The sequence below is a fragment of the Leopardus geoffroyi genome, chromosome B3 (genome assembly GCF_018350155.1).
Source record: "Leopardus geoffroyi isolate Oge1 chromosome B3, O.geoffroyi_Oge1_pat1.0, whole genome shotgun sequence".
In the NCBI taxonomy this organism is placed as follows: domain Eukaryota; kingdom Metazoa; phylum Chordata; class Mammalia; order Carnivora; family Felidae; genus Leopardus; species Leopardus geoffroyi.
In genome coordinates this window covers 116457541-116481695 of record NC_059337.1, presented here as the reverse complement: position 1 = coordinate 116481695, position 24155 = coordinate 116457541, and the positions used below count along the sequence as shown (strand labels likewise).

The 24155-nt window shown below is 46.2% G+C and overlaps 1 protein-coding gene across 2 annotated transcripts in view; it reads left to right on the top strand.

Annotated features, from left to right (window-relative positions):
* The window catches only part of MAP3K9 (mitogen-activated protein kinase kinase kinase 9), an 82013-nt gene that overhangs the window by 3690 nt on the left and 54168 nt on the right, over positions 1-24155 (top strand). For both annotated transcript variants that reach the window (XM_045451396.1, XM_045451394.1), the window contains exon 2: positions 4054-4467. In XM_045451396.1, the coding sequence (XP_045307352.1) occupies positions 4054-4467 (414 nt within the window). The remainder of the gene's footprint in view (positions 1-4053; positions 4468-24155) is intronic.

Below are 24155 nucleotides of genomic sequence, written 5' to 3'. Positions count from 1 at the left end.
GTCTGTTTTCAAGCAGGGTATAAATTAAGGTTATTACTAATTTACATTTTTTTCTTACATCTACTAGAAACATAAGAATGTATTTTCAGGCATACTTGGGATTTTTAAATGAGTCACGTGTGTACCATTCACTCGCCCAAACCCACCAGAATGTGCCTATACATTTAGTTTCCAAGAATACAATTGAGAGAGAATAACATCTTGACTGCAAAAACGAACGAAATAAGATTTTGTTCTTGATATTCCTGAAAATATCCATCCACAGAAACTGAAAAATGTACTGAACGTGACTTGACCTGATTTTTACTTAAAACCAGGTCTTGACTTGAGGGGGAAAGGAGAGCCCCACATTCTCTCAGCTGCAGTGAAGGTCTAGTTCCTACCCAAAGGAATCTTCACAGGGAGGAGAAAAGAAAGTACCCTCCCCCCAGTCCTCACTGTTCTGTCTTCTATCTGCTTGCAAGCTGTGCTCTATACTTTTCTTGAAGGCTGGTCATACTATTTCCTTAGCTAGTTAGCAAGAACCCGAGAGTTTATGTTCTACCAGAGAGAGATTATCACTTTCTCTTCCCCACAGAGGTTTTCCGTCTTCTGTGAAATGCCATTTGAGGAGCTGTCCTTTCAGCACCCTGATTCAGAATCCCTTCTTTTAAATCCTTGTACGTTTAAATAAGTACTTAACACGTCCTGTGTGTTTACAACTATGCCTCACAACAGAGGAAAGAAGGGAGGGTATAAAACAAAGTACTGAACAGTTTATTCCCTTAAGGAAAATTCAGATATTCAGTTGAGGAAATAAGATGTGTAAATGCCAACTTGTTACAGAGACATATCTTTTTATCAGTGTAGAAGCTATTAGAAAAAGTGAATGTTTGAGGCACCTGGCTGGCTCATTAGAGCCTGCGACTCAATCTCAGGGTCATGAATTCAAGCCCCACATTGGGCATAGAGATTACTTAAAAATAAAATCTTTAAAAAAAAAAAAAGAAAAGAAAAGTGAATGTTCCTTCCCTCCATGACCAAGGAGAGTCCTGACATAACTTACATATTTCTCCAAGAGGGTTTCCTTTTTCTTTTTTTTTCTTTTATTTGAGATGGAAAGAGAAAGAGAGTGTGTGTATGAGTGAGAACACAAGTCAGGGAGAGGTGCACGGAGGTGGGGTGGGGAAAGAATCTTAAGCAGGCTCCACGCTCAGCATAGAGCTCTGTGCAGAGCTCAATCCCGTGACCCTAGGATCGTGACCTGAGCCGAAATCAAGAGTCAGACACTCAACCCACAGAGCCACCCAGGCGCTCCTTTCCAAGAGAGTTTCTAACAGCCCCTTAATATACCCATGTTTTTCTCATTCGTATAAATGAGATAAGACAAGAATTAGTAATCTCATTCGTATAAATGAGATAAGACAAGAATTAGGAAAATGAGTGCTTACAGAAGTGTTGGAAGGGCAGGGAGAAGGGGCTCTTAGCTGGATCTGTGGGAACAACCCTCAGAACATTGCAGACCTGGCCCACCCGGCAAGCCACCACTTCTCTAATTAGAAACGTACAGAATCAGGGGGTGACATCGAAGTTGTCAATCTTAGGAACACCCTCTTGTAGTTACTGTCCAGAGATTAGGCAACCACTTGACCTTACAACATTCCTTTCTCCATCTGCCCAGAGCTAATGACTGACATGAAGGAAAATCCTACTTCTCCACAGCCATGCTTGCCAGGAGAAAAGCAAGAATATGGTGTCCATCTCACTTCTGCCTTCCCTATCTTGTGCATCTAACTGGCAGAAGCAGAACAGTAGCGGTAAGGGAGTCTGGGAAATGTAGTTCTTAACTTTCGGGCCTCTGAAAGATCATGTAGAGAATTGTAGAGCAGATGTTGATTGTTTGTCTGCAGGACCAGCCACACCTTTGATTCTTCAAGAAGAGTACCAGATTGAGATGAAAAGCTTGAACAGCTGAAACTTTTGGGTCAAGATGGGCTATACCTTCTGTATAACTTTTTGTATTCCTTTGTGCAGACTGCCAGTTGCATTGTAAACTACAAATGAATGTTAGCCCTAGATAGGCTAGGAATACTCTAATTCAGGGAGAATAGAGGTTTGAGGACTGCCAGCATCTGAGTGGAAGCATCCAGCATCCTGGAGCTGGCTGAGGAAGGAAGAGAACAGCAGTGGGCATTTCCTCTTCTGATCTTGCCAAAAGTTCAGAAATGTATCTTTGTTTTCTTCGTTTTTTTTTTTGTTTTGTTTTTTAGCGACCTTATTTTCTCTATCTTTTTCAGGAGGTCCAATGCATTTTTTTTTTTTTTTAACTTTTCAGGTCTGTCTGACTTTGGTTTAGTCCCTACTGAGTTAGATTTTGCCCCCATTTTACTTGACTATCACTTACCTGCTGAGTGTTCAGCAGGATGAGTACAGTGGTGAGTAAAGCAGACAGAATCTGCCCTTGTGAATCTCACAATCTAGCAGGACAGCAGGCACTGAACAAGTAATTAAACCTTGCTGAGTCTTGCCAAACAGAGACTGTTATGGATATGTTTGATGGGGGCCTGACCTCATTGAGGCAAGGGTTAGGAAAAGTTCCCTTAGGAGATTTTGTTTAAGCTGAGACCTGAGGGTTGAATATGAGTCAGCCAGGTAAAGACAAACTGAGAAGACACAGCACAGGGTTTTCATGAGAGAAACATAAAATAGCACTTTACTCATATAGCAACACCTTATCTAGCTCAAGATTTATAATCACTGATAGCTATTATTATCTATCCATGGAAGCCTTTCCAAACAGAGCGGAAGATATAATCAGGTACCCTAGATTCAAACTCTGCATTGGAAAGAAGATGTGTGGTTGGGTGTGGTACTGGGAGAATCAGGATAGAGCTGTGGAGCAGATGACTTCTGGAGTAAGATGTCTCCTGGGAGGCTCCTTTCCCACGTATCCTAGTCACCAGGTCCTGGTAGAACCGCGTTTTGAAAATATCCTCCCAGTTTACTGCACACTCTCTGTCTTCACTGTTGCTGCTATTCAGACCTTGGTGTTTGCATGCCTGGGTTACTTCAGTGGCCTCCTTAGTGGTACCTTTTGCAGTAGGCTCCCCATCCGCCAGGTTATAGTCCCCATGGCTGCCAGAGTCGATGTCCTTTCTAAGTCCCAGTCTAAAAGCACTCCTCTACTTAAAAATGCACTAGTCCTATCATTCACAGTGTGAAGTTCAAGCCTCTCAGAATGACTTTTAAAACATTTCACAGCCTAGGTGACCCCAACAATACTTTGAGCCTCATTTTGTATCCTAATGCATCTAATGCAGCCATACTGGACTCCCTACAGTTCTTAATATGCCATATACTCTCATGCCCCATGTTCTTGCTCGTGACCTTCCCTTTGCTTGGATTGTCCTTCTCCCACCCCTGATCTTCACTGCCTGATGGGATCCCTCCCACTCATTTTCTAAGATTTTATTTTTAAGTCATCTCTACACCCAGTATGGGGCTCAAACTCATAACCCCGAGGTCAAGAGTTGCGTGTTCTACTGACCGAGCCAGCCAGGTGCTCCCCTCTAGCAGACTCATCCTTTAGGGTGCATTCCCAATGTTGCTTTCCCTGAGAATCCCTTCCCACTCACCCTCTTAATCCTTGTCCTGCAGTGGGAGTTGGTGTTTTTCCTGATCTGCTTATACTGCTCTAAAGGTTCTTTTCACACCGTGGCTTGGTTGTTGTGTGTCTGCCTTGTCACTGGGTTGTACGCTTCTCCTCATCTAGTACACAGTAAAACGATCTCCTTCTGTGTTCCCTTTAGTTAAAATGGTTTGTCTTGGTATGACATTCTGTATGATGTCCCAAATAGAAATTATTACATGAATATTTGTTGAATGCCTGCTATGTACTAGTCATTAAGAATAATGCAAGAGGTTAACATTTCCTGCCCTTTTGGAGTTTTCCTTACAGTGGGGAGACAAAAAAGCCAAGTGAACAGACAACTTGCTGTTAACCCTCCAGGTAAATGGGTGATTCAAGGGTGTTTTCAGAATGTTTTTGACTTCTGTTTTTCTTTTCTTTCTCAGTGTTAGAGATTGATTTTGCGGAGCTAACCCTGGAAGAGATTATTGGCATCGGGGGCTTTGGGAAGGTCTATCGTGCTTTCTGGATAGGGGATGAGGTTGCCGTGAAAGCAGCTCGCCACGACCCCGATGAGGACATCAGCCAAACCATAGAGAATGTTCGCCAGGAGGCCAAGCTCTTTGCCATGCTGAAGCACCCCAACATCATTGCCCTCAGGGGTGTGTGTCTGAAGGAACCCAACCTCTGCTTGGTCATGGAGTTTGCACGTGGAGGGCCTTTGAATAGAGTGTTATCTGGGAAAAGGATTCCCCCGGACATCCTGGTGAACTGGGCTGTGCAGATTGCCAGAGGGATGAACTACTTACATGATGAGGCAATTGTCCCCATCATCCACCGCGACCTTAAGTCCAGTAACAGTGAGTATGAAGAGATGGGGCTGGAGGGCTCAAGAACACTTTTTATACTCAGTCCATGGCTTGGTGGGAGTGGATTCCGAATGGAATCTCAGTGGGCAGTGAAATTCCTTGCTTAAAACCATCCCATCCTTGAGTTGAGATGTAGGGGTACAATGAGTGCCAGGAAAAATTGGTGTAGGAAAAGAAGAATGAGGCAGCTCAGGGGTTTGGGATAATTTTGAGCTCATACTAGCAGGCAAGGTTGGCAGTGTATAATTCTGATATGCTGTGCAAAAATCCACATATGTACATAGATTTATTTTTCCACTTGAGGGAAGTGTGTCTGTAATTACAAAAGGGGTTTTCCCCTTTGGAGGAACAGCAGATAATGCAAATATATGTTGCCTGCATGCATTCTGCCTGAGCACCCCAGTTTGAGGTACCCACTAGGGAAGGGGCCATAAGGAAAAAGAAGCATGTTCTTTGAGCTGCAAGGCCGATCCAGATGATAATGTCAACCGGGAGAGCATGACCAGCTGGTAGTATTATGGACTCCTGATAGCCTACGGGTATTATTAATTAATTGTTGTAACTACCTAGTGTTTAATAGCAGGGAACTGAGTAGTAACTGTTTATTAAACATCCAGAATCCATAAACCGGATTGTAAAGCAAGTGTTAGACATAATTACATGGTAAGTTGGTAAAAACCAGTCTCCTTGGCAGAATCGGCAGGTGCTGGGTCTATGCTGCTTTTGTGTGGTGATTCATGCTCTCTCTTGCCTGAACTGTGTGGTATAGAGGATAAAATTTGTTAAATGGTATATAAATCACTTTGAGCATCCTGTCCAGAGAGGAGGGAGTTAGGGTTTTGGAGAGTGGTGTGGGTCCCCGGAACTTCACTCTGTCTTCTTCAGCATTGAGCCCAGAAATCCTTCAGACTTTGTTCCGAGCTGTTCCAGATGTGGTTTATTTTTCTGTTAATACTACTGTGAATCTGTTTACTTTAAAAAATACTTTTTAAATTTTTTAAAATAATTAAAATTATATAAGTAGTGCATGTTTTTGTTGTACAAAAGTTAGTAAGTGTAGATAAAAAAGAAAGAAAGAGAGAGAGAGAGAGAGAGAGAGAGAAAGGTAACCCATGTTTTCCTTCAGGAAGCATAAGTATTACATTTGACATATCCTTCTAAATATTTTTTTTTTTTTTAATTTTTTTTTTCAACGTTTATTTATTTTTGGGATAGAGAGAGACAGAGCATGAACGGGGGAGGGGCAGAGAGAGAGGGAGACACAGAATCGGAAACAGGCTCCAGGCTCTGAGCCATCAGCCCAGAGCCCGACGCGGGGCTCGAACTCACTGACCGCGAGATCGTGACCTGGCTGAAGTCGGACGCTTAACCGACTGCGCCACCCAGGCGCCCCACCTTCTAAATATTTTTAAAGTAAATACACACACACACACAAATAAATATTTTCCAATTTACTTTAAAATAGACTTTCTTACCCTTAAAGTAAATACACACATGCACACACACACACACACACACACACACACACACACACACACCAATATATATTTTCTAATTTACTTTAAGATAGCCTTTCTTACCCTTATCTCTTCTACCTGAGCCTTCTTCACCCTTAACAATAGAAAAATTCATCCTTGCAAAAGCATGGAACATTAGATATAATGCATGTAAGGGATTTAAGTTCCATAAAATAAAATACGATTATTCTCATCCCTCCTCTCAAATTCTGTTCTGTAAATGTTTAAATAAGCTAAAACTTTTGGTGACCCTTTTCACATTTCTGCCTAGACTTTGCTTTGGATGATGGGGTAAGAATAAGCAGATGAGTTGGTAGAAAATGTAATGTAGAAAGTGAACTTTATTTTTTCTTATCATGCTAGGAGAAGTAGGCAAAGTGCTGTAATCTTAAAAACTTGGGCTAGGATGATGGAACTGTAAAAGTCAATCATTTCCTCCAAGAAGTTTCAAACTTGGGTGTAATTGAAGCTAAACACAAGGATTTACCTTTTGTGAGATTATGTATGGAAGTCTAGGTTCTTGTGAAGGAAAAGTTTACTTGCTGCAGGAGATGGCAAGAGACCTCAATGCCATTCTGTCATCTGAGAGACAAAACCCTGGTCTTTCTTTGTCTTTAGGGGGCTTTAGGATTGCCAAGGTGGAGCCCTCAGGTGTACTATGTCGTGATGAGAGTTGGACTTACATGGGGCAGTATGACCCTTGACCTCCTCATGGTAACAGATGCCCAGAAACGTGCATAGTCCATTGGGCTGTGTGGCTGGTGCTGATATTGATGTCTGCTGTATATCTCTCATGGGAGTTGGGGTACCTTCTTGAAATTTGTCTGTGGTGGCTGTTTGCCGGGACTGTATAAATCCAATATGAGCCTTGATGACATTGTTGTTTTTACTCCATTGCTCTGTGGGTGTGACTTGAAAATCATTTTAATCATTTAAAATAATGTTGTGCTAGTTTTTACCCTCCAGTTGGAGAGTCAGAACTTAGTGTTTTTGCAGACCTGGGTACACTGGCCTGTTTTTTTCTTGGTTCCAGAGAGTTGGATTTTGGTTGCTGTCATGTGAGGGCAGAATGCTATGAATCCTACGTGTTAGTTGACTTAGAACCACTAGAGAAAAGAGAATGTATATATTGGGGCTGTCTTTGTGGAAAAAAGAAAGTAGTTGGTGACAAACATATGTTACAAAAGATTCAGTAAAAAGGTGATTTATTAAAATGCTTTATTATCCTAGTCACCTACTTTTAAAAGTCACGTGCTGTTAACTGGCAATGGAACATGTATAGCATCCTATATTGGTCCATAATCCTCAATAAGTTTAGGGTTGGCTGTGCATCACCTAAAAAACCAAAATATCAGTGGCTAAAACAAAGTATACATTCATTTGTCTTTGAAAAGAGGTCTGCAGGGTTAAGAACACCACAGTGTCATCAGGGACCCAGGCTCCTATTTTTCACTGCAGCCCAGTACATGGGTTGCATCCTTAGGCTTGCCTTATGGTCTAAGATGGCTGCTGAAATGCCAGTTATTTGGTCCAAGTAACAGGCCTGAAGGGGGACAAAAAGCAGAAGCACAGAAAAAGGTGCTCCTGACACTGAGTTGGCTCCCATGAACCTCCCAGAAGTCCAGCAAGACACATCTGCTTGCATTAATTGGCCAGAATGTAATCATATAGCCATGGCTGGCGCAGAGGAGGCTGGGAGAGGCAGGGCTTTAATCTGGGTGGCAGCGAGCCCAGCTAGTAATCAGGGTCTGCTGCCAGGGGAGGCCAGTGGTGGAAGCAGCTGGCGGTCTTACCATGGCATCTTAACGTGGGACATGCATTGGGAAGAACGATTACTTCAGATATTAAGCATCATATAGCCAAACAAGGTTAGCCAGGCCTTGGGACGTGTGGCTCAGACCCCCGATTTAACTAATGGTTTATACTACTTTACCATGTTGCATCATTAACTTAAACATCCCTTCTTAAACTACTTGCAGAAAACCTTGGCTATATAATTGGATTTGTGTCTCTGCTCCATCCACTGGGGAAAACCAGCGACTTGATGGTTAGCAAAGGTGTCAGTGAAAGATGGTCTTTTAGTGGAAAGATTGCCCTTTTGGGGGTAACGAGATGGATTTCTGGATTTTGGCTTACAGGCATTTGGCAGAATAGCAGTTTAATAGCAGTCATTCAAGCTTACATTAGTGTAAAAATGAGATCATAGGAAAAAGCTTTGGACATTGAAAAGCCTTGCCCAAAGTGAAGGTTGTGTTATTACTTTTATTATTAAATCACTTCTTTTCTCCTCTTAGAAAACACAGAAAAAGAGGTAAAGCAGTTTTTCCAGTTTTTGCATTTATGTGTTTTTTTTTACCCAGAATCATACACAGGAAATCCTAATAACCGTGTAGCATGCTTTCATGCTGCCCTCCTTGTCAGCGGGTCGTGACTCGTTACGTAAATAAATATTCTTCCACCACAAGGTATTTAAAGGTTGCACAGTCTTCTGCTACTTAGATATGCTGTATTAACTAAACCAAAGCCTTAGTAATAACAGTAACAATAATAATATAACTGATGCGATTGGGGCACCTGGGTGGCTCGGTTGGTTAAGTGTCTGACTCTTGATTTGGGTTCAGGTCATGATCTCATGGTTTTGTGAGTTTGAGCCCCTTGCCGGGTTCTGCGCAGACAGCGTGGAGCCTGCTTGGGATTCTGTCTCTCTGTGTCCCTCCCCCACAAGTGCATGCACTCGCTCGCTCTCTCTCTCTCTCTCTCTCAAAAAAAAAAAAAAATATATATATATATATAATATATATATATATGTATGTAATATATATAAAATGAGTGCTCTCTTTAGGTCAGGCACTGTCTGAGCATTTCATGTAGATTCTGCTTTAATTCTTACAGCAACCCTGCAGAGTAAAGACTATGAATGTCTTTATTTTACAGATGAGGAAACTGAGGCTCTGAGGGGTCATCCATTTCTCTAGGATCTCACCTCCAGGCCTAAGAGCAGACTTAGCACCCAGGCCTGACCCCTCAGCTTGTGTTCCCAGTCACCATGCTGTTGCTGGCACACTGCTTTTGGGCGGCTGGGGCGTCTCGCTGAATTGCTTCACGTGGCCCTATAGTGCTTTGGTTTTATAGAATTAGGAATGCTATTGCTGTCCTACTCATAGAGCCATAGCAGCCACATTTCATTAAGAGCTGATCAATTTAGGGGCGCCTGGGTGGCGCAGTTGGTTAAGCGTCCGACTTCAGCCAGGTCACGATCTCGCAGTCCGTGAGTTCGAGCCCCGCGTCGGGCTCTGGGCTGATGGCTCAGAGCCTGGAGCCTGTTTCTGATTCTGTGTCTCCCTCTCTCTCTGCCCCTCCCCCGTTCATGCTCTGTCTCTCTCTGTCCCAAAAATAAATAAACGTTGAAAAAAAAAATTAAAAAAAAAAAAAAAAAAAAGAGCTGATCAATTTACTCTTAGCTTCATAGCTGAAAACCAGAGGTGAGTGGTGAACTGCATTTGGTTGGGACTAACCACACTCGCCTTCTTTGGTTTGGATGTCACCCGAAACTTCTCATGTGGTCTTTGCTGCCTTTATCTCTCTCTTCCTCTAAAGGCACTTTCCCCTTAAGCCAAGCTGGTTTCCTCTTTCCCCTGGAATACACTCTGTGCTTCCGGGCCACTGAGGCCTCATTACACCCTTGCCATGGGAATAACCTTGCTTCCCGGGGTGGCCTTGCCTCGTGTCTCTGCCTGTCCAAACCTTACCCATTTTCCTGTGCTCAGCGCAAACCTGGCCGCTTCCTCCTGACAGTCCATCACTGTGGTCATTGCTAAGTAGTCGCCTCGTGCTGAACACACGCTACCTGAGAGCATGTAGAGGATATTAGCGTGGCAAGCTCAGATGTCTTCCAGGCTCAGTACGTCTGTGAAGCCGCTGGTGTGAAGCTATAGGGCTTGGTGGGAATGATGAAGGGAGTGCGTGCTCCATCCAGCGCGGGCCGTTGGAAAATAGAACAAACCACTGCTGGCCTGTAGCCAGCTGCCAGCCTGCATCCCCTGGCCTCTTTATGTTGGCGATGATTTCAGGAGCATCCGCTCTGCCTCCAAACGGATTTTGTGTCTTTAGCTTCCCAGGTACATGAATGAGTGAATAAATGAGCGAGCGCAGTATCACTTGAACTGGCCTGCTTACAGGATCTCAAAATGTAAAGCTTCTGCTTCTCTTGTCAAAGGACGTCCCTCCTGCCTCCCTGGTACAGATGTCGCTTTTCATCCTCCGTGTGATCTCCAGGCCCTCACCCCCTTCCTAATGTCCGAGTTCGCCATCGTTTCCGGTGCCGAGGGTGGTATTCTCGCCGTGTATTTGTTGCCGTCCTCCAGTGCCTCTGCCCTCTTCTTTCCCTGCACCCTTCCTGGGTGCCAGCCCCGAATAATCCACTGGCCAGTGTCTCCACTGCAGCCAGTTGCGGGCTGCCGGATACTGCTGGAGCAGGCCCCCCCCCCCCCCCCGCCCCTGTGCTGCCTGCATCCACTGCCAGTCCGTTCCATCCAACCTCAGCGATCCTTGTGTTCCCAACTTGTGAATCCCCTTTTGTGCTCCTTACAGTCTCAGTTCTAGTTTTGTTGAGTTTGATTGGCTGTTCCCCCTGCGACTCAAGGCCTGAGTAGCACCTCTCCCTCTGGTGTCTCTGCTCGGTTGCACTTGGTGCCCTTCTTCCGCCTTCTCTCCGGAGTTGACAAGATAAGGAAGCCGAAGACTTGCTTTCTTTGGAAGAGTCAGGGGGACAGAGCTTCCGTCTTGCCCTTGACCTCAGGCAGGCTGTAACATCTAAGCCCTGGTTTACACCTGGACTGGACACTGGCCACAGCCCCGACTGTGTTTCCTGGGGAGGATTTCTCCAGACTGACAGCATGCCAGCTGTAAGGCTTGTGGAATGGTCTGACCCACTGGATTCCACTCTCTGGTGCCCTTCCTCCTGTATGCTGAGGTAGAGCGCGTTCCTATGCTCAAGAAAGAAGGAATGGAAGAAGCAAGTAGGGCACAGGGATCCTGGCCAAGAGCAATGTGGCAGGAAGGACTTGCCTAGAAAAGGATGAAGAGTGGCCATAACAGCAGTTTTTCCTATAAGAGCATAAAATAAACTATAAAACATCCCCAGGATGGGTCTGGGAGGCAGCAAAGTATGGGCTAGAGAGCCCAGTTCCCAGTCCTTTATAAGAGGTGCGTAAATGCCTTTTTTTATGCCTCAGGAATGCATCCCCAGTGAGATACCTCCAACAGTACCTGGCTCGGGTGCTGCTGTCTCTCTCTCCATTTTTCTTCCCATTTCTGTTCTTTGTGGTTCTTTCCTCAAGCTCCTTCTTTTGGAATTGGAGGGTGATGGACATGTTTTGAGGATTTTTTTTCTGGCAAAAGCATATCAGTGCTTAATGAATTGGGTCATTTTGGTTGTAGGAGGCAATGGTTAAGGTTAGCTAGCAGCCACCAGGCATGTACCAGAGTATTCTGTTCAGCTGATGGGTAGCATTTTGCATGAACACAGAGACATGTTCTGCGAGTCAAAATGAAGACATACGTGGATGAGGCTGAGACGAAGCAACCAACCAGCCAGGTGAACACGACTCGGCAGAAGAAGTGGGTGAGGCCAGAAGGTCTGGGTTGCAGACCTCAGTTCTTTAACTTTGCCTGGGAACCTTGCGTGTCCATTTTCCCCTGGGCGTGGCCGTCTTCGCACAAAGATGCTTCTTCTTTGTGTGTCAATTGGAGCGCTTGGTGTTGAGAATATAACAGTAAACGAAAACAGACACCTGCCCTGCCCTCACAGAGCTCCCCAGGGGGTCATGGGGGAAAGACCTAAAATGTAAAGTCATGACTCTGCGCATAGTGTTCAGGGCAGATGTTGGTACCACGAGAATGATAATAAAGGGACATGCCTGAGAATCTCCCGAGGGAGTAGGGAGGAGTTCATGAGACAAAGCAGTGAGGGTAGGTAAGGCCAGGACGGTCCAGGCAAGGAGACCAGCAGGCACAAATGTCCAGTGAGAGCATGCCCCCCCCCCACCCCCCACAAGAGGCAAGTGCCCTTGACATCCCCTGGGTCCTTTTCTGTGGATGGTAGGGCTGAGGGGCTGCTGAGAAAGATCAGGAGGGAAACTGGTCTCTTTGCCATCCTTTCCCCAAGCTTGCTCTGGAGTGCCTTCCTTCACCTTTGGTGGCTCTGGGACTTCTCTGCAGCTTACTCAGTGGTGTAGGAGGTAGTGTGGGGCCCTGGGCAATGTTTAGGCACCTCTAAAGCCTGCGTTGCTGTCGGAGCAGAAGATGGTGTTGTGCGAAGGATCTTGGTAGGTATCCTGGACCCTGAGTTGTTATCTTGGGGAAACAGCCTCAGTGAGGGTGCAGTTGCAGGGCAAGCAGGGCTTCTAGTGGTGTGCGGGCTCTGATTTCCAGATTCCTTAGTGTTTTCCCTTTTATCTCTGTTTCCTCTGATTTGAGCTGCTGTTGCCTTGAAAGCCAAATTACTGTGTCTTCTCTTCCCTACACCTTTCCCCAGGCAAGCCTGGTAACAGCTAAGTAGTGACCTGAACCTTTTGCAGCTGGTCTGTGGCACTGTCACCACACAGGGTCAAGATTTGTGCTTCAGGGGCTCTAAGGAGACCAGAGCCTGCCTGGCTCTACCTTCCTCCATGCCTCTTGGAAGAATTTCCATTCCTGACCAGGTGTTTTACCTCATTTCTGTGAGGTAGCTAAGGGTTACTTATGGAGAGGGAAAGTGAGACTCGAGGTGTGATGTGTGTGGTCTTGTTGAGTCGAGAGACAAATGTAGCTTCTTCCCCGGGCCACCCATCTCTTTACCTTAGAATCCCTTTCAGTCCCCCATCAGCTTCTTGTAGAGCCATATTTGTTGCTCTTATTAGGGACAGGTTGTTAACACAGCACCCTTGAATCCCTTGGAATTTACACAGAATGTGTATAGGTTCATTTGGGGTGTACTACTTTGACTAATCCAAGACTCTGAGAAGGTTATGAATCAACACTGTTAGAGAGGATTTCTTATTCTTTTTTTTTTTTAACGTTTATTTTTGAGGGGGGGGTGGTGCAGAGAGAGAGAGACAGAGAATCCAAAGTAGACTCCAGGCTCCAAGCTGTCAGCACAGAGCCCTACGCAGGGCTCGAACTCACAAACCGTGAGATCATGACCTGAGCCGAAGTTGAACACTTAACCGACTGAGCCACCCATGTGCCCCTGTTACAGCAAACTTCTTAAACTGGGCCTGTGAGTAAGGGAAGAATGAATGGGTGCAGTGGAAGGAGCATAGACCCACGTGCCACCCTCGGCACTGATTGGCTGGGTTGCCTTTGGGCACATTTTATGCTCTCTTGAGCCTCAGGTTCCACGAGTGTGAAATGAAAGGTTTGGACGAGATGGTCCCTGAGGTCCCTTCCAGGACTGACATTGTGTGACTTAAAGTGTGAATGGGTGTTTGGGAGAAGGTGGTGATTACGTGGTCTGCCACAGGCCCGGATTCCCTGCTTTCTGGCTTTTTGTTGCAGGGGCCAGAGCTCCTGATGGGGAATATTCTCCGAGTGGTTTAGCGAGAACACAGTTGACTGGAGCTCACAGGAGCTCCCTGCCCCTTTGCTGCCCAGGGCATGACAGATGGCCTTGCTGAGAGAAGATGCTCCAGTCACATGAATCATGATGGGGATTCACAATAAACCAAGGGCAGCCTTCATCCTGGAGGCAGGACGCAGTTCGTCAAACGCCATTTCTGTCCTTGGGACTGAATGAGGGGCATCCTGGTGTCTCAGAACTTTGCTATCAGCTTCCCATCCCCACTTCTCTGAATTGACGTTAGGCTTTTACAGATGGGGCTCAAGACCAGTCAGGTGTTTGTGTGCCTCCGTCCCCTCCCCAACAGAGTTGCAGGAAGATTGTGCTCATGCAGATGCTGGAGCATGACAGAGAGGTCTAGAAATGAGACACATTAAAGCTGAGGATTGCTCGTCCCCGGGATTTTTGCTCTCTGTAGGAAACTTGGAGGTTTTGATCTGAGAAGAAAGCATTTCCCCCTATGCTTGGTTTTGGGAATCCCATTGGTCCTTCCACACATGGAAGGAACGCTGGCTGGGGAGTCAGAGAGACTTGGATTAAAGCTACTTCTTGAGCCCTGACATGGGACATGTGGGTAGCTTCTTGGAGCTCCAGGATCCTTATCTGCAAAATGTAGGCATTACAGAAAAGAGCAGTTTTGTTTTAAGATGGTATGAAACAGGGGCGCCTGGGTGGCTCAGTCGGTTAAGCATCCGACTTTGGCTCAGGTCATGATTGTGCGGTTCATGGATTTGAGCCCCGCATAGGGCTCTGCACTGTCGGATTCTGTCTCTCTCTCCATCGCTCTCTACCCCTCCCCTACTCTCACTTTCTCTCTCTCTCTCAAAATAAACTTTAAAAAAAAAAAAAAAAGAGGTGGTATGAAACAGTGTGTGCCATGTGCCCCATAGGGACCACGTTCAGTAACGAAGCTGTGCTCTTTCCCTCTTTCCAAGGAGTAGGAGAAACGTCTTTCTATTCCTTGTTATTTTAGATGTACACAGGATATAGTTCACTTTCCCTGTTTAAAGTAGCATGAGGACGGGTGCCTGGGGGGTTCAGTCGGTTAAGCATCCAACTCTTGATCTCAACTCAGGTCTTGATCTCAGGGTTGTGAGTTCAAGCCCTGCCCTGGGCTCCACGTTGAGCATGGAGCCTACTTAAAACAAAACAAGAAAGTAGCCTGAGGATTTTAGGCAGCCCTGAGCTGACTTTTCCCAAGTCGGCCAAGGGTAGTTTTACTGTAAAAGGCAGATTTATTTCAGCTGAAGCCGCAGAAGGGGACCGGTACTCCCCCAGCAGCTTCCAGCCATGTCTGGGCTTCTTGTAGAGAAGGCAGTGTCTCTCTCACTGTCTCCAGACCTATCTTAACTCACAGTGCTTACCCCCCTGAGAAATGCTGCCTTGTCTTGTTACGGCCTTTGGCCTGAATGAATGGGACAGCTGGCCGGTTTTATGGCTCTGCTGGCCTCTCAGTTGATAATTAAAATGATTTTGCCCCAGGAGGAAGGCAGTATATTTCTCTCTCCTCTGCTGCACCAGTCCACGGCCAAGGTCAAAGGGAAGGCCATTTTCACACCTCTTCCTGGCTTCTTCCCCAAGTCAACTTAGCATGATTGTTGCACGGCCTTTTTTAAGACTGGAATATTCAGGGCGGGCTGAAGAGATTTTTTTTTGAATGCTGCGGTCTTCTTTTGGTAGGAGGATGGTGCGTCACTGCCCCTTGCCCATCTCTGTGCAGCAGCTTTATTGCCTATAGCTATTGCACATCTGGCTGGGCCCAGCACTTAGTAGGTCCTCAGGAAATGTTTGTGGGTTTGGTCATCACAGATTCCAGCACTGTGCCTGTTCCCATGCATTAACGTCTCTCTCCAGCCCAAGATATTATCTCAACAATGCCCCCACTTTCCTTTAGAGTCCACATTTAGGATGTAAACCCCCTCTTTCATTGGAGATGAGCCCATGTGAGCTCTGGGTGAGGTGTGGTTGATGCCTTGGCTCTGTTACTTGATAGCTGGGACCTTGCACAAATGATAAACTCTTTGTGCTTTAGTTTTTGTTAATGTTAAATGGGAATAATGATAATTGCACCCATCTCATTTTATAGGGTAGAGGTGAGGATTCAGTGAAATAATCTAGATGAAGCGCTTAGCACCATCTGGCACACGGTAAGGGCTCCACATAGCGATCATTATTATTGTAATTCCAGAGGCTACGTTTATTTCCTCAGTCTTTAGATCCGTAATTTGTGATCTTCTACTTTTAAGTATAAATTGTCTTGTACTTGGCTGTTAAGTGATTTAGTCCTGTTCTCCAATTGCAGTGTAGATATTTATAGTTATAGACACAGTGATACGTACAGAAGCTAAGAATAGTTCAAAACTGAAGTACAAAGAAAAGTCCATCTTATTCCTACCCGAAACCCTAAGTTTACTTCTTAGAAGCAAATGTAATTAATGTGTGGGGTTTGTTGTTGCTGTTGTCTCCTTCGATAATTTTTTTCTGTGAAACACAGGAATCCCAGTAGAATTATTGACGGCAGAGGTAATATTTTTCTTTCTTCCATTTTCTCCTCCTCCCTGCCTCCCCTTTCCCACAAATCACCCCCAGTATAGGACTTTGCATATAGCCTTGCCTTTTCTACCCCTAGTTCCTTTCTGGATGGACTCAAACTCCTCTACTGAACAAACTGCATTTGCGGTCATCAACCTTTGCTTTTTTATATGTCCATTTCTGTTTCATAAACTTTTCAGGAGCTTAGGACTCTAGAAGAGGGTGTTTCTTGGAGCTTAGAAAGTCAGAAGCCTAATGTTTGCTTCTGGAATTGCCCAGCCGTGGAGGCTCTGACTCTCTACCCATCTGTCTACCTTGGGGGTTGAGCCTTCACAGTGGGTCCGTGGGGACCTGGCAGCGACTGATCTAGGAACTCAGACCTTTCTCTGCAGATCCTTGTGACTGCTTGCAACTTGATATGCCCGATAAGGCAAGGTAACAGGAAAAGGTATTCTTTTTTTAAATTTTTTTTTTTCAACGTTTATTTATTTTTGGGACAGAGAGAGACAGAGCATGAACGGGGGAGGGTCAGAGAGAGGGAGACACAGAATCGGAAACAGGCTCCAGGCTCTGAGCCATCAGCCCAGAGCCCGACGCGGGGCTTGAACTCATGGACCGCGAGATCGTGACCTGGCTGAAGTCGGACGCTTAACCGACTGCGCCACCCAGGCGCCCCAGGAAAAGGTATTCTTGAAAAAAGAAAAAGAGGTATCCCAGATTGCACAGTGCAGATGTGACTGTGTTTTCTTTCTGTGTGATTTGCCTATTCCTGTCTGTGTACCTCATCTCCTGCCACTTCCCTCCGTGAAGTGCATACCATCTGGATACATTTTATTTTTGTTTGTTTCTGCATTCTGTTAACCTTCAGAATCCAAGAAGAAGGTGAAAGCTGTAGTTGGGGGAAACAGTGATAGTCTCCAGTTTCCAGTCATTCATAACTCCCTTTTGTGTTTATGGATTAGACTAGAGCTTAATGGAATCTTAGAGCTGTGACCACAAGATGTTGAGTAATTTGCCTAAAGTCAGGCTTTTGGGTTGCCTGGGTCCAGTGACAGGTCTTTTATTCCAGGCACTCCCAGCCCCTGACAGTGGGGCCTGTCACTCTGCCATGTTTCCCAGCTAGGTCCCAAGTATCGTGGGCGACAGCATCTGAGGCATCTGCACCATCCAAGGGATCAGGGATGCCTTGCTTATAGCCCCAGAGGTCAAAGCTGAGCAGGGGTGCCTGGGTGGCTCAGTCGGTTGAGCGGCCGACTTCGGCTCAGGTCACGATCTCGCGGTCCGTGAGTTTGAGCCCCGCGTCGGGCTCTGTGCTGACAGCTCGGAGCCTGGAGCCTGTTTCGGATTCTGTGTCTCCCTCTCTCTAACCCTTCCCCGTTCATGCTCTGTCTCTCTCTGTCTCAAAAATAAATAAACGTTAAAAAAATTTTTTTTGAAGCTGAGCAGCAAAGTCTGCATCTTTCCTGCCCACTAACGATCATGTCTTCACTGGGTTATATAAAAGAGACCACTGTTCAAGCTCTGCCATGTATTTTAGTTTTCAGGAAGTAAAAACAGTAAAGACTCCTCCTCTCCACCCCCCGCCCCCACCCCTGCCAGCTGTATTGAGATATAATTGACAGGTAACATTGCGTAAGTTTAAGGTGTACAATGTGATGTTTTGATATGCATATATATTGCGAAATGGTTACCGCAGCAGGCTTAGTTAACACATCTGTCACCTCACATAATTATTTTTTGGTGTGGTGACAACATTTAAGATTTACTCTTCTTAGCAATTTTCAAATATATAATACGTTTTGCGTTTTTCTTTAAGAGATTTTATTTTTAAGTAATCTCTACACTCAACGCGGTGCTTGAGCGCACAACCCTGAGACAAAGAGTAGCATGGTCTACCGACTGAGCCAGCCAGGCGCCCGAGTACGGTATTGTTAGCTATAGTCACCATGCTGTATGTCAGACCCCCAGAACTTACTCATCCTCTAACAGGAAGTTTGCACTCTCTGGCCGGCATGTCTCCATTTCCTCTACCCTTCAACCCCTAGCAAACACCATTCTGCTTTGTTTCTGAGTTTGCCTCTTTTTTAGAGTCAGTACGTATCTTTCTCTGTCTGACTTATTTCACTTTGCATAATGCCCTCATGGTCCATCCGCGTTGTCACAAATGGCAGAATTTTCTTTGTTTATGGACCCAATAATACTTGATCGTATATGTATGTACAGCACGTCGTCTTTATCCATTCGTCCGTGGATAGACACACTTGATTCTTACTATACCGTGGCTATAATGCTGCAGTGAGCATGGGGTGCAGATATCTCTTGGAGACAGTGATTTTGTTTCCTTTGGATGTACACCCAGAAGTAGAATTGCTGGATCATATGGCGGTTCTACTTTTAAATTTTTTGAGGAGCATCCATATTGTTTCCCACCGTGCCTGCAGCAATTTACATTTCTACCGGCAGTGCACAGAGATTCCCTTTTTTTTTTTTTAAACATCCTCCCCAACACTTGTTATCTCTTGCTTTTTGGTAATAGGCATCCTAGCAGATGTGACATGATATCTCATTGTGGTTTTGATTTGCATCTTCCTGATGATTAGTGATGTTGAGCCTCTTTTCATGTATCTGTTGGGCATTTGTTTGTCTTCTTTGGAAAAGAGGGGCCTCCGCCCATGTTCTGATCAGATTGAAAAACATTTTTAAGTAGTCAGCTCCTAGCTATCTGTGTTTAGGGATAGGAATCCCATGGTGGGTCATTAACAATCTCTCTGTAATTGCCAGTTCTCCCCTTTCCCTCAAAATCATAAAATTCATCATAAATTAGCTTGTCCTTTCCAAGTGCATGGCAGTTGGTGACAAGGAAGGGTGGCCCATCAAGTCCCATGGATGGTAATAGAAAAGCAACTTAAATTTTTCCCACATAAGCCTCTCATAAGCCTTTCCCACATAAGCCCGATGATTTAAGATTATTAGTGACATTATCTGATCTCTTTCCTTAGCTTATTATTCATGGTGACAGAGATAAATGCCCTCCATTTCGCCCCCCAGTATTCCTAGAGACGAGATGAAGAATAATCATCTTTTGTATTTGGTGCTATAGAATTTAATTTGGAGCAGTATCTGTCTCAGATGCTCAAGGCGGAGGTGGTGGTAACCCCATTTTGCAGTAGAGGAAACTGAGGCTCAGAGAGGTTTAATGCATTGCCAAGAACACGTAGCTAGAGAATGGTGGGGCCTGAACTCGAGTCCAGGGCCCTCCAGCACTCGTGTGGTGGTCTTTCTTCTCTGTCCTCTGGGAGCAGATTGCAGTGGGAGACCCCATACTAGCAGCTTGTTCTGTAGGACTGACCCTGTGACTCACCAGACTCTGGGTGCGCTGGGGCTAGCCGTGGCTTTAAACCTGGTCTTGGGGTTCTTGTGGGGGCAGATCATCCCCACATCTGGAATTGCAGGGAGGGGATCCTTCACTGTTCTAACCCAGGGACCTGACAGAGCTAGACCTGGTGGTCCTAAAATGCATAGGAGCGGAGGGCTGCTTTCTCCTTTGCCCTTTCCCCAGGGCCCCTCCAGGAGCACAGTATGAATCTTAGCCATCATTCTGTAGCCTCAGCTTTGCTTCTTGTTAGGGTTCAGGGTGAATCAAAGTTATGCTTATATAAAGCTATCCAAAAGTTGGACCATAACAGAAGCTTCCACATCATTTGACTCTTGAGAATATCAAGCAGGCTCCCTGCTGTCAGCACAGAGCCTCATGCAGGGCTTGAACCCATGAGCTGTGAGATATGATCTGAGCTGAAGTCGGATGCTCAACTGACTGAGCCACCCAAGCGCCCTGCAAACTGAGTTTGTAACCAGATGGATCGCGTTGGGCCCATGTGGCAGTTCCATTCCCTATGGAGGACGGGTGGGCAGGCTTTGTAGTGCTGACTTACATTCATAGATTAATATCATGAAAGAGAAATTGGGCTTTCCAGCCTTCATTCCTTAATGCTCTGAGTTGACTTGACTGCTGGTGAAATAACACCCAACCACTATGAGTAAAGCCTCCCAGCTCTTCCCTTCTCCTGCCTCACCAAGAGAATTTTGAGTTTGTTGCCACCGGTATTTTTAAGCTATGGTGATGGAAGGCAAGCAGAGGGGACAAGGACTGGAATCCAGCAAATTCACCCTGACAGAAACACTTTTTTTTTTAAGTTTATTTATTTTGGAGCGGGGGAGGGGCAGAGAGAGATGGGGAGAGACAGAATCCCAAGCAGGCTGTGCACTGCCAGTGCAGAGAGCCCGATGCGGGGCTCGAACATGAACCATGAGATCATGACGTGAGCCAAAATCGGACACTTAACCAACGAACCCACCCAGGCTGCCCCATGTTAGAAACACTTTTTAAAAAGGAATTTTAAGCAGGAAATTCATGAGTTTCTTTATGTGAGGACAACAAATAGGAGAAAAAAGGGGGATCTGCAGAAGTGTTTCTGTGGAGCACATGAATCCTCTAATGCCTGGCAAAATAAGTAGAAAGTCTATGTAATTTTGATTTACTTTTGGATGTTGCCACCACCACCCCACCCGCCCCTGCCATTGGACACCTTTCCACCCGTGATCATTGCATGTAAGGCTGGCTTTAATTTTTCTTTAAATGTTTATTTATTTTTGAGAGAGACACAGAGACAGAGACAGACAGAGCTCCAGTGGGGGAGGGACAGAGAGAGAGAGAGAGACACAGAGACAGAGACAGACAGAGCCCCAGTGGGGGAGGGACAGAGAGAGAGGGAGACACAGAACTCAAAGCAGGCTCCAGGCTCTGAGCTGTCAGCACAGAGCCTGACGCGGGGCTCAAACTCACGAACCACGAGATCATGACCTGAGCTGAAGTCGGATGCTTAACCAACTGAGCCACCCAGATGCCCCATAAGGCTGGCTTTGTGTGCATCCTTCTAGGTCATATGGACCATGAATCCAGCCAATTTTAGGCTCCTCATAAGTTTTTTGGTGTTTGATTTGATATGTAGTACACTGAAGGAGAGGCTGGGAATGAGAAGGTCACTGATAATGACCTTATAGGAAGAGTAAGAATGTCCCTGCTCAGGAAAAGGGACATATTCTAAGACCTTTCCTCACTAGGAGGTTCCCTGAGGGCAGGAAAGAAGACATTTGAACATTTTCCTGGCAGTTTCAGGGTATGCCCATTATGGCTACCTTTCTAGGTATCAGGGAAGGAACCAACAGACTGGTCTCCCTCTGGAAACAGAGATGTACCACCTTGAGAACCTGTGTGGTTGTGATTTTACCCAACCATAGTAAGATCCTCAACTCTATCGCTTGGATTTCACGAGTCATCTTTGGAGATAGGCCAGGAAGGTACAGGTACAAACCTCATCTCACCCATCCCAGTAGGCATGGAGGTGGAAGGTGGGTACTCAGAAAGGCATCCGTAGCATAGACGGGAAGACAGTGAGTCAGAACAAAGCTAGTCTTAGCCTGAGGTGTTACTTGAGGTTGGCCTCTCCCTACTCTTAGATGAGAAGTTGGGAAATGACTCATAGGAAATTTTACTGTGTTTTTCTTAGCTTTCCAGGACTATTAAGGATTTGTGGTTCAAAATGGCGACTCCCATTGTTTTGAGCCTTTGCGGTCGGGCTTCCTTGGCTACAAGGTGATGGTGATGGTGATGGGCAGCTGTGGTGGGTCGTGCTGTTTCTTCCTCCACAATAAAATCTTTTCTCCTCTGTGATGCCTTGGGTGATGCCTGGGGTGTTTGCATTTTGCGTGCGTTATGATTCTCAACCAGCAGGTCCTCATGAGAAACTGACGTGCCTGTGATTGCATAGGTGCTGTAGGAAATACGACACAGCCCTTTATTATGTATGCGATGTAGACGTCACTTCGACCACATTCTTTCCGTCCTCAGGAGCCATATGGCATAAACACACCCGGACAACCAGAACAGTATGATGCAGTATGGAATAGTGTGCCAAGGGTACATGAGATGGTGTCTACAGAAGGGAGAACTCTTTGGCAGGCACTGATGGAGGAGTTAGGTCTTAAAGCAGTTCGGGGGGCGGAGAGGGTGTTGATAAAAGGATGGTGGGCCACAGCAGTGACTTTCCAGAGGAGGGGACTGCCCAGTTCAGCCATGGCCAAGTGTTGGTCAATGTTGTGCCTCTGTCACTAGATTCTTTAGTAAATTCCCATACCTGGACTACTGAACAGGAAAGCCATGTCCCCAAGTACTTACGTCTCCCATATAGAAACCACTCCTGTCTCAAAGCAGCTGGGGAGCATAGTGTTCTAGGCTCTGAGTCAGGCAGATCGGGCTTGGGCAAGGTCCTCAACCTCTGAGTCCATTTCCTCTTCTGTAAAATGAGGATAATCCTAGTATTTACTCATAGCATTGTAATGCTACATGAAATTATGCACACAAGCCCTTAGAATAATGCTTGGCACAAAGTAAATGCTCAATAAAAGGGAGCTTTTCATTCTTTTTTAAGAATACCGTCTCCCAGGGGCGCCTGGGTGGCGCAGTCGGTTAAGCGTCCGACTTTAGCCAGGTCACGATCTCGCGGTCCTTGAGTTCGAGCCCCGCGTCGGGCTCTGGGCTGATGGCCCAGAGCCTGGAGCCTGTTTCCAATTCTGTGTCTCCCTCTCTCTCTGCCCCTCCCCCGTTCATGCTCTGTCTCTCTCTGTCCCAAAAATAAATAAACGTTGAAAAAAAAAAAAAAGAATACCGTCTCCGAGAGCAGCTGCTTCTCTGGTAGCAGCCGATATGACAATAGACTCACAAGCGTGTCACCAACTGTTTCCATTACTGTTGCTTCAGAACAAACCACCCCAAACAAGAATCATTTCATTATCTCATGAAAACCAGGCTGGGAATTTAGAAAGGGCTCAGGAGGAATGGCTTGTTCCTGCTTCTCCATGTCTGGAACCTCAGCTGGAACAATTTGGAGGGTCTGGTTGAGGCCGCAGCTGGAGGCAGAACTCTTCAGAAAGGCTTGTTTGCACATGTCTGGTGCCTGGGCTGAGAGGACTCAAAGACTGGGGCTGCTGGTGATGGTGCCCATGTGTGAGCCCTCCGAGTGTGGCTGGCTCGGGGCTGGTGGCCTTCTGACACGGTGGCTCAAGGCTTCAAGCACAAGTGTTGCAGTGAACAAGGCAGAAGCTGTGTCGTCTTCCCTGATCTGGCTCAGAAGTCATGCAGTGTCACTTACGCTGCGTTCTGGTGGTTAATGGGAGTCTCAGGCCCGCTGCGATTCAGAGGGGACAGAGACCCGCCTGTCTGCGGGAGGAGCGTCCAGATCACATCGGAGAAAAGCATAGAAGGTGGGAGATGTTGTGCCATTTTGAAAATGCCACCTGCCCTGCCTGCCTAGGGGACTCTGGTGGCAGAGCCTGGGGACACAGGTTCGTGGGGAGCCTGGGAACAACGCCCCATGTCCACATGCCAAGGAAGAAGAATGGCTTTTTGTCGACAGAATCATCAAAGGTTTGATGTGCTGCCTCTTTCCTGATCATTTTTATCCAGTTTGTAGCTGAGGCATGACTGAGACCTGGCAGCTCTTCACGGTCAGGGTGAGACGGTGTGGTGGGAATGGTCAGAGCTGACAGGTGTTTGTGGAGATGTTCTTTAATAAGGAAAGTGGCTGCATAAAAGCTCTGCCTCTGCCTTTCCGTTTCCTGCTGGTGATATCTGTGTCTGGACGAGCTCAGGGCTAGAGTCCCAGCTGTGTTATCTGAGCTTAATTTGCACAAGGTGGCAATGGCTATAGGTGCCCGAGTTGAAATAGTCCTATTTTAGGATGTGGCAGGGGGCAAGGTGTCCTGCAAACACACGCTGGGAAGTTTGGCCAGCAAGGTGGCGGCGGCTGTTTGTGTTTTAATCACAAGAAGCTTGGCTGTGAGAGAACCTTCACTCGGTAGCGTGAGAGAGGTGGGAAGGGGCCACTGCGTCGAGAGAAGAGATAAAAGTGAAGTTCCCATGGAAAGCTGGGGCTGGTTAAAGGGGTCATTGAAAAATAGCTTGAAAAAGGCTGAAT